The sequence below is a fragment of the Odocoileus virginianus genome, chromosome 2 (assembly GCF_023699985.2).
Source record: "Odocoileus virginianus isolate 20LAN1187 ecotype Illinois chromosome 2, Ovbor_1.2, whole genome shotgun sequence".
Taxonomy (NCBI): domain Eukaryota; kingdom Metazoa; phylum Chordata; class Mammalia; order Artiodactyla; family Cervidae; genus Odocoileus; species Odocoileus virginianus.
In genome coordinates, this window is record NC_069675.1 from 19,046,654 (window position 1) to 19,060,735 (window position 14,082).

The 14,082-nt window shown below is 40.3% G+C and overlaps 1 protein-coding gene across 2 annotated transcripts in view; it reads left to right on the forward strand.

The window, feature by feature from the left end:
* Nucleotides 1-13,383, forward strand: part of QPCT (glutaminyl-peptide cyclotransferase) — a 29,379-nt gene extending 15,996 nt beyond the window's left edge. The window contains exons 4-7 of one of the 2 annotated variants that reach the window (XM_020869983.2): nucleotides 5,624-5,800; nucleotides 7,933-8,032; nucleotides 10,650-10,766; nucleotides 12,497-13,383. In XM_020869983.2, the coding sequence (XP_020725642.2) occupies nucleotides 5,624-5,800; nucleotides 7,933-8,032; nucleotides 10,650-10,766; nucleotides 12,497-12,642 (540 nt within the window). In that variant the 3' untranslated portion in view covers nucleotides 12,643-13,383. The remainder of the gene's footprint in view (nucleotides 1-5,623; nucleotides 5,801-7,932; nucleotides 8,033-10,649; nucleotides 10,767-12,496) is intronic. The other variant, XM_020869984.2, reaches the window with a different exon arrangement.
* Nucleotides 13,384-14,082: the final 699 nt, after the last annotated feature.

Here is a 14,082-nt window from a genome sequence, read left to right on the forward strand (position 1 = left end):
AGAAATGCATTATTGTTATTATCTGTGAATCTCGGCTCAATTTTCTTTAGCATAGCAAAGCTTTTGTTACATTTTCAGTTCAGAATACTTCTGGGACTCTCAGATAATGTTATTTCAGTCTCTGTGTTCCTAAGTGTATATTGGAAAAAAGTGCTAAGCCAGATGAAGACATTTTGTTCAGATATCACTCGTAACTGAGTAAACACAGCAAACCAAAAACAGAAAACTTTGTTCACAGACAACAAATACCTTTCTCCCCCCTCAAAGTTTTATGAAGGAGCCAGCATAAGTTGGGGTAAAGAGGTAAAAAAGTTATCTCATAATGGAAGTAATAGAGATATTTGGTTCTATTTTTTGCTGGATATGCTGAACTGAAGAAAGCAAGAATTGTTTATAACCACTCAGTATCCTTTATACTGTTTTTTTCCATTTGTTTTGTTTTCTGAACCTTCTATATTGTCTTTGTTCCATGCTCTGCCCTGCTTTTAACTAGCATCCTTTCCTAGCAATTGACTGAGAGAGTTCAGAAGCTGATATAAAAAGGTTAATTTTTCATATTTGCATTTTTAGTGTAAGGACATGAAATGAGGTAAAATATGGCTTAAAGACACAGTCTATGAAGTGGATGTGTTTCTCTTGGTGAGATCCTTTACCTTTTCCCATGTACTTCACTCCTGCTTCTGGTAACCAGAAGTAGAAAGGGCTGAATAATTTTTGAGTAAGGCTCTCCATTAGCAAAAATGCACATACATTCTTTTAATTATCCTTTCTTTTTTAAACAACAACAAAATTTTAATCTGGTCTGCAAGTCCTCATTTTAAGTTTTTTATATAGTACAGTAAAATTTTGGAAATATTTCAATTTTGATGTGGACCTATAGATTGGAAATGGCCATCATAGTAGAAAAGTCTTCCCCATTGTCTCCCAAAAGGCCTCTGGTCTTTGCAGATGATCATTCTATTTTAATAGTTTAAGTTTAATGGATTCTTCTATTCCCTGTGATAAGTGTTTTTTCTATTAGAGGTAAACAGTGATGTGGGAAATGAAAAATAAGGACTGGTTTTGAATGCAACCTCTGAGAGTATCAGATTTATTCTTCAGTTGTACTTTAGATTTGTATTAAGGAGATATTTTATGTTCTTCAGCTGTCATGAGTTGTGTAAGGGGTGATAGAATGTGACCCTGGAGAAGCCTGGATAGGAAACTAACTGGATGATGGTTCCAATTCTTTGCAGTCTCCCCCTTCTAGTAATAAGATTGTAATTATCTTTTCACTTCTCTTGTCTTGTAACTTTGCTGTGCCCTTCCACTTTAGCAGGTGGTACTTCCTCATTCCTTGACTCTGGACTTGGTTACTTGGCTTGCTTTGGCCAATGGGATGCTAGTAGATAACAGACAGAGGCTGGAAATGTGTTTGTGCAACTGGGCTTGCTCTGTTGTGTCTTGGTGTGCCTTGGCCATCACTGTGAGAAGAGCATGGCTTGGCTAGCTTGCCAGTCCCTGGAGGAGACTAAGAGGCTTGTGGAACAGAGCCAACCTTGATGACTGCAGGGTGAAGCAGAGCTCCTCCAGCCTAGACCAGCTGTCCCCAGTTAACCTACAGATCCCAGAGAACTCATGATTGTGGGGTTTTTCATTTATTTTTATTAGTTGGAGGCTAATTACTTTACAATATTGTAGTGGTTTTTGTCGGTTTTAAGCCACTGAAGTTGGGGTGGTTTTTACACCTTATTTTTATGGCGTTAGCTGATGCAGCCTTGGATGGGGAAAGACTGCAGGTAATGCACTGACTCTATTAACACTGGTAACTAGGCATTTGTCATATTGCCAGGAAGAAGGACTAGAAGACCTTCACAAATCTGGCCGTGCATATTTTCTAGCTCTGAGATACTAGACTGAGTTATTAGAAATTAAAGGCCAAAGTTATTTTTCCACCAATCATAAAAAGTAAAAAGAACAAGTTGCCTCACAGGACTCGGGGTCATTGTCCAAGACAGTTTGCTGCTGCTAAGTCGCTTCAGTTGTGTCTGACTCTGTGCAACCACATAGACGGCAGCCCACCAGGCTCCCCTGTCCCCGGGATTCTCCAGGCAAGAACACTGGAGTGGGTTGCCATTTCCTTCTCCAATGTGTGAAAGTGAAAAGTGAAAATGAAGTTCCTCAGTCGTGTCTGACTCTTAGCGACCCCGTGCACCGCAGCCTACCAGGCTCCTCCATCCATGGGATTTTCCAGGCAAGAGTACTGGAGTGGGGTGCCATTGCCTTCTCCACCAAAACAGTTTACACCTATCTAAATGAGATGGTGCGAAGAGAAGAGAATGAGAGCAAGCTGTTGTACTGAACCATGGAGTTACCAAACTGTTTACATTTCTGAAGCACCTGAACCTTTAAACTTGAAGAATATGTAAACATTGGGCATGAACCAAGTGTTTCTGGTCCCAAGCAATCTTATTCTGCCCTGGTATTCTATGACTATGCTCTCTGATTTGGAGTTAAAACTTTGGAACCAGTCAAGGCTCTTTGACTGTCTCCACTAATGTTTGTACTGTATACTTTTTGCCAGTGAGACAATCTGTTTCACTACTTCTTGTTGTTCAGTTGCTAACTCATGGCTGACTCTTTGTGACCCCATGAACTGTAGCCCATCTAGTTCCTCTGTCCATGGGATTTCCCAGGCAAGAATAGTGGAGCGGGTTGCCATTTCCTTCTCCAGGAGATCTTCCTAGACCAGGGATCAAACCTGTGTCTCCTAGTTCTTATTAAACCCTGAATGCATATATGTTTCACAGACAGACACATCCTGTCTTTAATACTATCAGGAGTTATGAGAGATTCAAAATATAATAAGCTGTCTTTTTCTTGGGGTATAATTAAGGAGTAACATTTTGACAATTGAAATAATTACCATACAAAGATAACTTAATTTTCAGTTGATAATGACACTTTTTCTCCTTCTTATGAAATCGCCCCAAAGCAATCAAGAAAAATTACATCTTTGAAGAATTCAGGGAATATCTGTTCATGGAAACCACCATGTGAAGACAGAAGGTGAATGGAGAAAAGACAGATGGCATATCAGAGTAGAGAGATGTCACATTGCCCAGAGAGGAAGAAGTCCAAGAAGACAGTGGTCCCCTGATGAAGTCCTGACTGGCTCAGGGATAGGAAGGGATAGTAAGGAAGGCAGAGATGAGGTAGGGGATGGAGGAGGAGAGTGTTTGTAAGTCTGTGTAGGGAGCACTTAAGTGTATAAGAAGGCTTCCCAGATGGCACTAGTGGTAAAGAACCTGCCTGCCAATGCAAGAGCCACAAGAGACGTGGGTTTGATCCCTGGGTCAGGAAAATCCCCTGGAGGAGGGCATGGCAATCCACTCCAGTATCCTTGCCTGGAGAATCACATGGACAGAGGAACCTGGTGGGCTACAGTCCATAGGATCACAAAGAGTTGGACATGACTGAAGTGACTTAACACACAGAAGTGTATTACATTTCCACCCCCTACCTGGCAGATAGGTGACTCTCTCACCTGTATCCTTGTAGGAGATGATGCGATATTTTTCTGGAGAAACTGAGTCAGGGAGATTCTAGATGTGGGGACACCAGACCTACAGGAGGGCAGTAATGAGGTACCTCATGGGAACCAGTGAGATGAAGTGAAAGACTACACAGTAAGCAGTGAGGTTCCCCAGCTTTTCCCTACTTCCAGCCTGAGAAAGCCCGCAGCCAGCTCACACCCATCTGACAGGAAAGTGGAGATCCTTCTCTGGAGAATGCAAACCACCCATAGAGAAGGCCCACAGGCAGTGACATTTGGGGATCCTCAGCGAAAACCCTCAGTGGGCATCAGACTGCCTTGCAGTGGAGCCAAGCAGTCTGTGTCTCTCGTCAGTGTTACAGTGTCTTACTGCTTAATGCACATGCACACAAAGGATGATCAGATACTTGAGGACCGTCTCCAGCATGAAAGAAAGAAAGCAAAACAAATAATACAAGTTGAAAAATGAACTCAGAGGAAATAGGATACGGCAGCAGAAAAGAACTTTAAAGAACGCTATTTTCATATCCTTAGAGAGATGAAAGGAGAAGTTTTATCCGTAACAGATTAAAGCAACATCAGAGTCAGTTCCCCAGTACTGCATAGGGTTGGAGAGAGTGAATGGTTGTATATTTTTCTTCATCCAGGTTCAGGTGCCTGAGTCCAGGCACAAAGCAGGCAGATAGTTGAACTTAATGTTATGTTTTTGCCACATGAGTTTGACCAAGGTGAAGAGAGGCACAGGAATTGAACATGTACGCATGAATATTAGTCCTTCTGGTACCCTAACCCCCACAGTCCCTCAACCCCATTGGAATCTCTAATCTGTTGATACATTCGCCTTCTCACAGTCTTTCCTTTACCTCTGTGGTGTCCTTACTTCACTCTATGCGTGCATGTGTGCGTGCTAAGATGCCTCAAAGTGACTTAGCATGCACTCACACACACATAGGGTGAAGGGGGGACACTGCAGAGGTAGACTGTGAAAAGGCGAGCATAGCAATAGATTGGAACATAATAGATTAGAGATTCCAATGGGGTTGAAGGACTGTGGGGGTTAGGGTACCAGAAGGACTAATCTGAAAGGTGAGAGCCGCTGTCAAGACAGTGGAAAGTATAACATCCATCAGAATCCTACTCACCCTTCTAAGTTCCGCTTAAATACTGTCTCTTTCTTGAAGTCCTCCTTGACATTCAAGGATTCCACCTCTCAATCTGCCCGGTTCCTAGAGGAGTTTTCTACTACATTGGTCACCCTTGATACATTTTGCCATGGCCACGTGTTTATCTTTCCCTAACCCAAGTAAAGTGTAGGTTCCTCTGAGGGAGAGGCTGTAATTACCATTCTTTGTGTCTCTGTTGCATTCCAAGGGCAGACTCTCGAACCTAGACTCAATACAGCACTGCAGACTTAACTAAGGTGAGAAGCAAGAAAGACTGGTATTGCTTCAGGTTCAGTTCCCTGGGAGGTGCGTTCTGATGTGGAGGTTAGCATTTCGGTCACTTAGTAGGGAGTGGCCTTACCATCACACCTGTGGCAGGGAGGGGAAAGAAATGGGAGTAGGCAGAGGGAGAAGCGGGTCTGCCATGCAGGTTCAGAAACAGCCTCAACCAAACCTTGGGGAGCTCTGGAGGTAGCATGACCCTTTAGAGGGCTCCCCCACCTGCTTAGGCCAGTCATTGCGAGTAGGAACCTCCATGGCTGAGCCAATCCTTACGGGGACCAACAACCGAAGGCTTTCTGCTGACTCCTTTGCTGGCAATAGGGACAACACATCCTTCTGAAAGGGACCTGGGTGCTATGTAACAATGTCCGCCATTGCAGTTCCAGAGTTCTCTGAAGAGTAAGAAAAAAAATGTAAGACTTCCATTTTCAGAAGGAATGGAGACGGTGAGATGTATAAGGGTAAAGACTGTAGGATCTCTGAGGATTTCCAGAGAGGAAATTCTGACATATGTTCACTTTCTCTGGCTTCTTCCTTTCCTCATGGTCCATCTATCTTTTTGTCCAGTTAATAGGAAAGCACGCTATTTTTTTTTTAAATTCTCAGAATATTTTCTCTCTTTTTCTGTTTTGTTAAAATTCAGAATATCTCAGACTCAAGGCCAGATCTCTCACTCCAGCTAATTTTCTTTGATGGAGAAGAGGCTTTTCATCTCTGGTCTCCTCAGGATTCTCTGTATGGGTCTCGCCACTTAGCTTCCAAGATGGCGTCAACACCACATCCACCTGGAGCAAGGGACACCAACCAGCTGCATGGCATGGTGAGTCCAGGTACTTTTCATGATGCTGCAGCTTCAGACTCTGCTTCAAAGGAAGCCAAAGCTATAGCCAATTAAAGACCTAAAAATGCCATGGCATTCTTGGGAGCAGAGTGTTTATAATAGAGCATTATTTGGCAGGCATTGGGTTTTTGAGGAATCCCAGAGCTAAAAAGAATGATTCTGGGTTAGAAGTTATGTTTGACTGAGCTTAATTAAAAGGATGTAAAAAATCAGAATAAGGAAGCATCAGATTCAGCTTGGTTCCATGGGAGCACATTCACCCAGTAAGTTTAGAGGCAAAGAGAGCAAGTCTCATCTCTGAGGCCTCTGTCAAGCCAGAGGAGACTGAGGTCTTGGGAAATGGGGTATGAGTGGGACATAGTGTAGGGATGGGAGTGAAGAATTTCCTTGGTGGCTTCAAAACATTATAGTGACTTCCAGTGTGTATAGGAAATTTTGATGTGGCGTTTTTGACATGAGAGTAGTGACATTTCAGTGCTTCATTAAAATTTTGGTCTTATTACCAAGTAGTGGGTGCAACTTATAGCCCCCTCTTCATCCCTCATTCTGGCCCCACAACCCATGCCTGGTCCCTTATTCCACCGTTGAATTTCCTTCCTATTCTGACTGTCTTCCCATATTTGACCTTCATTAACACCAGCATGGAACCCATGAGACTTCAGTATTCCTGCAGCTCCACCCATCCCTGACTCTCATCCTGTCTGTGAACTGGTAACCTGTTTCTAACACCCTCCATTCATCCATGTCCTTTGTCCTATCCCCGACCTTCACCCTGTGAGTCCAAGTGGCCACATTCAGTGTCCTGTATGACTCCAAAACATCTCATGTTGGCTTTCTCTCTATCCCATTGCCCACTGGCAGCTCACAAGGGGTCATGCGTACATGCTCAGTCGCGTCTGACTCTTTGTGAGCCCAGGGACTGTAGCCTGCCAGGCTCCTCTGTCCATAGGATTTTCCAGGCAAGAATACTGGAGTGGTTTGCCATTTCTTTCTCCGGGGGATCTACCCGACCCAGGGATCAAACCTGCATTTCCTGCATTGTGGGTAAATTCTTTACTGCTGAGCCATCCGGGAAGTCCCATAAGGTGTCAGGAGAACATAATTGACACCTCATTTAATCACTTTTGCTCAAGTGGTTAAAAGGGTTCAAAGGAGGAGAAGAGGCCTGGTTGATCAGCAGGAGGAACAAAGTTATTTGTTTACGAGTCCAGATATATGAACTCATAGTGATAGTTAAGACCATTTTCCCCCCAGAACAAATTCCTAGAAGCTTATCCAACCTGGTGAATATACTATTTCAAACAAGCCTATTTTTTTTTTCCAATGAATATATTTAATCATCTTTCATGAGTTAATAGATACTATGTCTTAGAGTCATAGACTCAGAAAATATCTATTATATATCAGGATCAATGCTAGATATTACTCATACCTTACCTCACTTACATAAATTGGGCATTCTTAATCTGGGGAGTAGTCTCCAGGGAGTCCTCAAGCCTGCTAATGTTTTATGGCTCAAAGAAACACTTGGCTTATTAGAGAGGCCTTTAGCCAGAAAGGACCTTTAGAGATCAGCAAGCTAGAGCTTCTCGTTTGACAGAAAAGGAAATGGATATTCAGAGACTAAGCTTATAGAACTCCTAGTCGAGGAAACTCTCTTCTGTGCTGCTTTAAGGAATAAATAGTTCCTATGCAAGTGTTCTCTTTGGCAGTTGTGTTATTACAGGCTAAGGATAAAATGACTGATTAGGATGGAGTAGAAGATGAGACAGGCTTTTAAGCCCATCTGAAAATAAAGAAAATGTATCCTTTTTTTCCTATGAAATACTTATCCAAGTGTCCTCCTTCTAATTTAGCCTTAGTGATATTGTTCTGGAGTTATAGACATGAAGAATCTACATTTTGCTATTTCTCCACATTATACAAGCAAGATTTAAAAATCTCCCTCAGATGATTCATTTACAATGTTATTAAACCTTTTGTTGATTTATACAGCTCCCCATTTCATTCTCAGTTATTAAAATGCAGTTAGTCTTGACTGATTTTTTTCTATTGATGCGTATGAAATGTGTTTTGGCAACAGTGATTATATAATATTTTTTCTCCCTTAGGATTTATTGGTCTTACTGGATTTAATTGGAGCTCCATACCCAACATTTCCCAACTTTTTCCCAAACACTGCCAGATGGTTTGGTAGACTTGAAGCAATTGGTAAGCAGCACTCTCATTATGGTGGCTCAGATGGTAAAGAATCTGCCTGCAATGTGGGAGACGTGGGTTCCATCCCTGGGGGTCAGGAAGAACCCCTGGAGAAGGGAATGACAACTGACTCCAGTATGCCTGGAGAATTCCATGGACAGAGGAGCCTGGTGGGCTATAGTCCATGGGGTTGCAAAGTGTTGGACATGACTGAAAGACTAACACTTTCACTTTTTCACTCTTAGAGAATCAAACCTGGTTTCTTCTCACTGATAAACACTAAATTCTAAAATTCAGAATTTGTGACTTAAGGGTGTGATCAGAGTACACAATATACTTTACTGGCTTTTTTCTTGCTTTAATGATTAGTTTATTATTCCTATTCATCTCTTTTTATTTTCCTGCATGAAACTGCATTTTGAAATGGAAACGTAAAATACTACATTTAATATATTCATATCCTTAGAAATAGCTTGGAGATATTTTCTCAAAGTCCTGTTTGAAACATATGGAATGCGTTTTTAGGGAAAACTCAGCAAAACACGTTGGATAATGATGAATGTTATGTCCTTACAATGATACCAAAAGATACCCTTTAATGCTTCTTTTTTTCATCTGTTGTCTTTGTCATCTTCTATTTTCTGCCTTATATAGTTGTGATATTCTTTTAAATTTAGTACCATCTCTGCCTGTTTTCTGAAGTAATAAGTAAAGGGGATGCAAGAGAAAGCCAACATCCTTCAAGAGTCACTTAAGAGAAGGTTTCAGTCCAGTTCAGTTCAGTTCAGTTGCTCAGTCGTGTCCAACTCTTTGCGACCCCATGAACCGCAGCACGCCAGGCCTCCCTGTCCGTCACCAGCTCCCAGAGTTTACTCAGACTCATGTCCATCGAATTGGTGATGCCATCCAGCCATCTCATCCTCTGTCGTCCCCTTCTCCTCCTGCCCCCAATCCCTCCCAGCGTCAGGTTTAGTGACAACTAAATGGGAGTAGATGAGGCCAGATGAGGTTAGGCCAGGCTAGCCAAGGAAACAAAGTTATCTGTGGCTCAGGAGAGAGGCTGGGGGCTTGGAGAAGGAGAGTAACTTCTTCCTCTTGTATCTCTACTCCATATACTCCTCCCTCTCCACACACACATACGCGCACACACACACACACACACACGAACAAAACAAATGACAAAAGGTTGGCCTCAGGGAGGGATGAACATGAGATAGATGTTTATCATAGAATTCAGGCCAGGAGAGCCCTGCTTTTGTGGCAAAAACATCAGACTAAGAATTCTTTTCTAGCCACACACAGACTTCTTGTAGTGGGGTGTAGTACTTTCTTCTCAGCAGTGGAGAAAATGCTGCTATCTCAAGTCACACATTTGCCATAATGTGCCTGTATCCAGATCTAGAATATTGTGAAAGAAATGTTTACCTTAACCTCAGATGCTTATCTTTGACAAATTTCAATTTCTAATTTAAAAGACTTGCTATTCTGGTATTAATATAAGCTTTTGGGGACACTTCCTTACAGCATGTTTTCCTTACTCTGAGTAGCCTCAAGAAATTGGGTTTGGCCTTCTGTCATGGGTTTGGTTCCCTTATCTCATTGCTTCCACCAGAATGAATTTATATCAGTAACTCACATGTTAACATAATTTTAACCCATTGTGTAACCCACTGTGTGGTATTTATATTCAAACCGTATCTCTAATTGTATAAGGAAAAGTTGTATATGAGATAAGGAATTATAATTATCAATAAACAGACGGGAATATTGTGGTAGTAAGAGCTTTTTTGATGTTCCTAAAATCATATTACATATGATTGCTTACCCTTTGGTCTAATTTTACCCTTTAAATTTAGCAATGAATACAACCAATCCTGCAAAGTTTCATTTGGTTGTCTTAAACTCTTCTTGTGATCTCTTTTCATTTTATAACATAGACTCATACGTAACTCATGTAACCCAAGAGTTCTATGTTACACTATGACAGGAGTGATGGAATGCAGGTCAATGGTTCTCGAATTTTAGTGTGCATTAGAATCACCTGGAAGGCTTGTTACACCACAGAGTGCTGGACCGCACCCCTAGAATCTCTAATTCAGTCGGTCAGAGGTGGGACCAGATACTCTGCATTACTGATAAGTTCCCAGGTGGTGCTGATGCAACTGGTCATAGACCACACTTTGAGAACCACTGATGTGAGTTATAGTAAGTATCACTTTTGCAAAGAGAGGTCACTCAGTATAGTACTTCATACCTATCCTGTCTAAGGATTCCCTTTCAAGCCCAGCACCTCCTCTTGAAACACTCTTTGTGCAGGGTCGAAAATCTGTAAATATCTACACCTGCGTTTTCCCCCTCTGCTTCCCTCTGGTTTTCTCATTCTCCATCTCTCCACTGTTCTATTGAGTTTCTGACTCTGGGAAGTCAGAAAGCTAGTCAGAGGTGACTCCTCCCTCAGAACTAATCCAAAATGTCCACACCCCAAGTTCAGCTCAGAGGTTATTTTTGTCATGGGTGCACTACTCACAGTGTTTTAAGACCGAGTGCCACGATTTCAAACTCATTTTGCGTTCTGACCGTCGATTAGTTAAAAATACATGTTCATCTGCTGTCTAATTATCATCTGCAGAACATGAACTCCGTGAATTAGGTTTGCTCAGGGATCACTCTTCGGAGAGGTGGTATTTCCGGAATTCTGGTTATGGAGGTGTGATTCAGGATGACCATATTCCATTTTTAAGAAGAGGTAATGTGTATATGTATAAATATATATGCATGCATGCACATCTGTGGTTTTTTCCTATCATATTTGGTGTATTTTATGTCCATTTACAACAATCTAGAAGTGTGAAGAACCATTAAATTTAATAGTTGATAAATCATTCACCAATCATCTCATGGCTTTTATTTTTTTCATGAAAGTCATTGTAAATCCCTGAAGAGACCTTTTTATTTTTCCCTACATCTAGAATATTTATCAACACTTATATGCCTCTGACATCCTGCTCTCCCTTTCACAGACCTAGATTGTATTCTTATACTTTATGTACCTCTGGTGTTTTCTGGCTAATAAGGAAGCAAAAGGATTCCCTAGTGGCTCAGATTGTAAAGAATCTGCCTGCAATGCAGGAGACTCGGGTATGATCCCTGGGTTGGGAAGATACCCTGGAGAAGGAAATGGCAACCCCCTCCAATATTCTTGCCTGGAGAATTCCATGGACAGAGGGGCCTGGTGGGCTGCAGTCCTTGGAGTTGCAAAGAGTTGGACATGACTGAGCGATTAACATTTTCACTTTCATTTCATCCTTTCCATCAGTGTTGGAAGTCTAAATTAACTCAAGAATTCTTACAGTAGCCATCCAATTCATCTCCTTTTGCTCTTGCCTCGTTATTCTTTATGTATGAGCAAGTGTTATCTTTAAAAAATGTCGATCAGATTATGTTACTTCCCTATCTTAAAGCTCTGTTGGCTTTCATGTAGAGTAAGACCCAAAGTCTTCATCATGACCTACAAGGGCTTCCATTTTCTGACTCCTTTCTTCCTCTCCAGCATCAACTCCTACCTCTCTAATTATTCCTCTGACCCAGTCACATTGCTGTTCTGCAAGCAGGCCAAGCACATTCCTACCTTAGGACCTTTGGGCTTGCTAATACTGCTGCCTGATCACCCCCAGATCTTCACACCGCTTACTTTCTCCCTTGTTGCATCTGTTTAAATGTTAGCTTCTCAAAGACCTTATTTTCTTTTTTGATTTGATTTTTAAAAACTGTATGTAATTTATATGTATTTTTGGTCTTCATTGCTGCCTTCAGGCTTTCTCTAGTTGTGGAGAGTGGGGACTATTCTCTAGTTGCAGTGCCTGGGCTCCTCAGTGCAGTGGCTTCTCTTTTGGCAGAACACAGGCTCTGGGGCACGTGGGCTTCCGTGGTTGCAGTGCACAGGCTTAGTTGCCCCACAGTGTGTGGAGTCTTCTTGTATCCTTGGCAGGTGGATTCTTAACCATTGGACCACTAGGGAAGTCCAGGGCCATCCTGGTTTTAAATTCCTCTTTCTTGGCCCTGCTCTCTGCCCCTCATTCTCTATTCCCTTATCTTGTTTTACAGTTCTTTATAAACCTTATCATTTTCAAAAATTATTTTTTGTATTTGTTTATTTGTTTCTTTCTCTAGTAAAATGTAAGTTCCATATGAACAGGGCTTTGCCTTTTCACTGATGAACCCTCAATTCCTAGAATAGGGGCTGGCACATAGTAAGTGCTTTATTATTATTTACTGAATCTATTAATATTTGTTTAATGAATGAATGACTTTGGAGTGTCAGGGTAAGATACAGAAAAGTACACAGAAGTTATTAGCTGAGTTATTAGCTGTGTTTATATAGTACAGAGCTCCCACTTAGACTTCTTTGAAGAATGATACTTTTAAGCTTACTCATGGGAAATATGTACTTAATTACAAGTCATTTCTTTGTGTTAGGTGTTCCAGTTTTGCATCTGATATCATCTCCTTTTCCTGAAGTCTGGCACACCATGGATGACAATGAAGAAAATTTGGATAGAACAACCATTGACAATCTAAACAAAATTCTACAAGTATTTGTGTTAGAATATCTTCATCTGTAATATTCTGGCTTAGTTTACTGGTAAACTAAATATTCTGGTGATTGCATCTAGTATCATATTCAGAAGTCAAGGAATCCTTTAAAATAATCTGACTCTAGACAATGCTGTGTGGAAACTTCTATCCTATAGATTCTTTCTGTAGGTATCTTTGAATATCCTAGATTTATGTCATGTCCAAATTGCTCATTAATTTTCATCTAGTGATAATGGAAATGTAAGAAAAACTGAAGATACATATCTTTAAAAAAAACTCCTTTAGATAAGAAACTATGAAGCTAAATCAGATGCATATAGTTAATATCATGGTCTTCTAAAATAGTATTTAATATGATGGTCAGGTGCAATGTGTAGCCTTAGTTTTATGATTTTCTTATACTTGCGAATCTATTGCATATAAAACAAAACAGAGATGCAGTTTGAGGACTCAATTTCTTTGAGAAATCTTTGTATGGTTTATTTTATGGAAATTAAATCAAAATTAAATGCCATGTTGTGAATGTCTTTCTTTATATATAAATGAAAAAATCATATGATTTAAAGTATAGCTCAATTTTACTGTTTTACAAATTTAACATTTTTATTGTAAAATAATATAGTCAGTACAAAAAACATAGAAAACAGAGAAAGTAAAAAAGCCATAATTTCATTGTATTAACCAAATCATCATTCACTCTAATTTTTCCTCACATATTTTCAAAGCGGTTTTTGTGTGTTTATAATTAAACTCTATCTTCAATTCTTTGGCTTTCTGTCTGTTAAATTATATAATGACCAGACATTTATTTGTTGTTTTGATCTTGGGTTACAATGAAGACAGAGATTGTTGAGTGTGTCCTCCAGAGTCAATATGAAGGTAACACAGAGGGAGCACAGCAATTATGATCATTTCTGTGTATTGTTGTGTAAATTATATGATAGTCACATTTGTTTAATTACTTATGACTTAATTTCTTTGGGAGATTCATGGAAGCAAAATTGTTTGGGCTGGAAACATGTAAGAATTCATGGATTTTTCTTTAGCTATAGGAAACAGTTATCTAGAAATGCAAACTTGATCACAGTTAAACAGTGAGACGATTGATCCTGCCTTATACCAATAGATGAAGTTAATTGGGGGTTGCTGTTTTTCATGTGTTCTCTGTTTTGTGTGGACATTTAATAAACTTCACTGAGTTAATGTGCTGGGACTGGATAGGGTGTGAGACAAACTTAGTGGGAAAGCAATAGCAACCTCAAGGTCAATAGCAAAGACAGTCACTGGAAAAGGAATTTACTTATGAAAACATACTTTCCAGGTCAAGAAAGGGGCTAAAATATAATTTGTGTATATGACTTTATATAATTTTATAAAAGAATAGCCAGAATTATATACAATTATATCTAACTATGTCTGTAATTTCATGTTGGTGAATTGTATTTCGTTTTAAACAATTTTTTTTT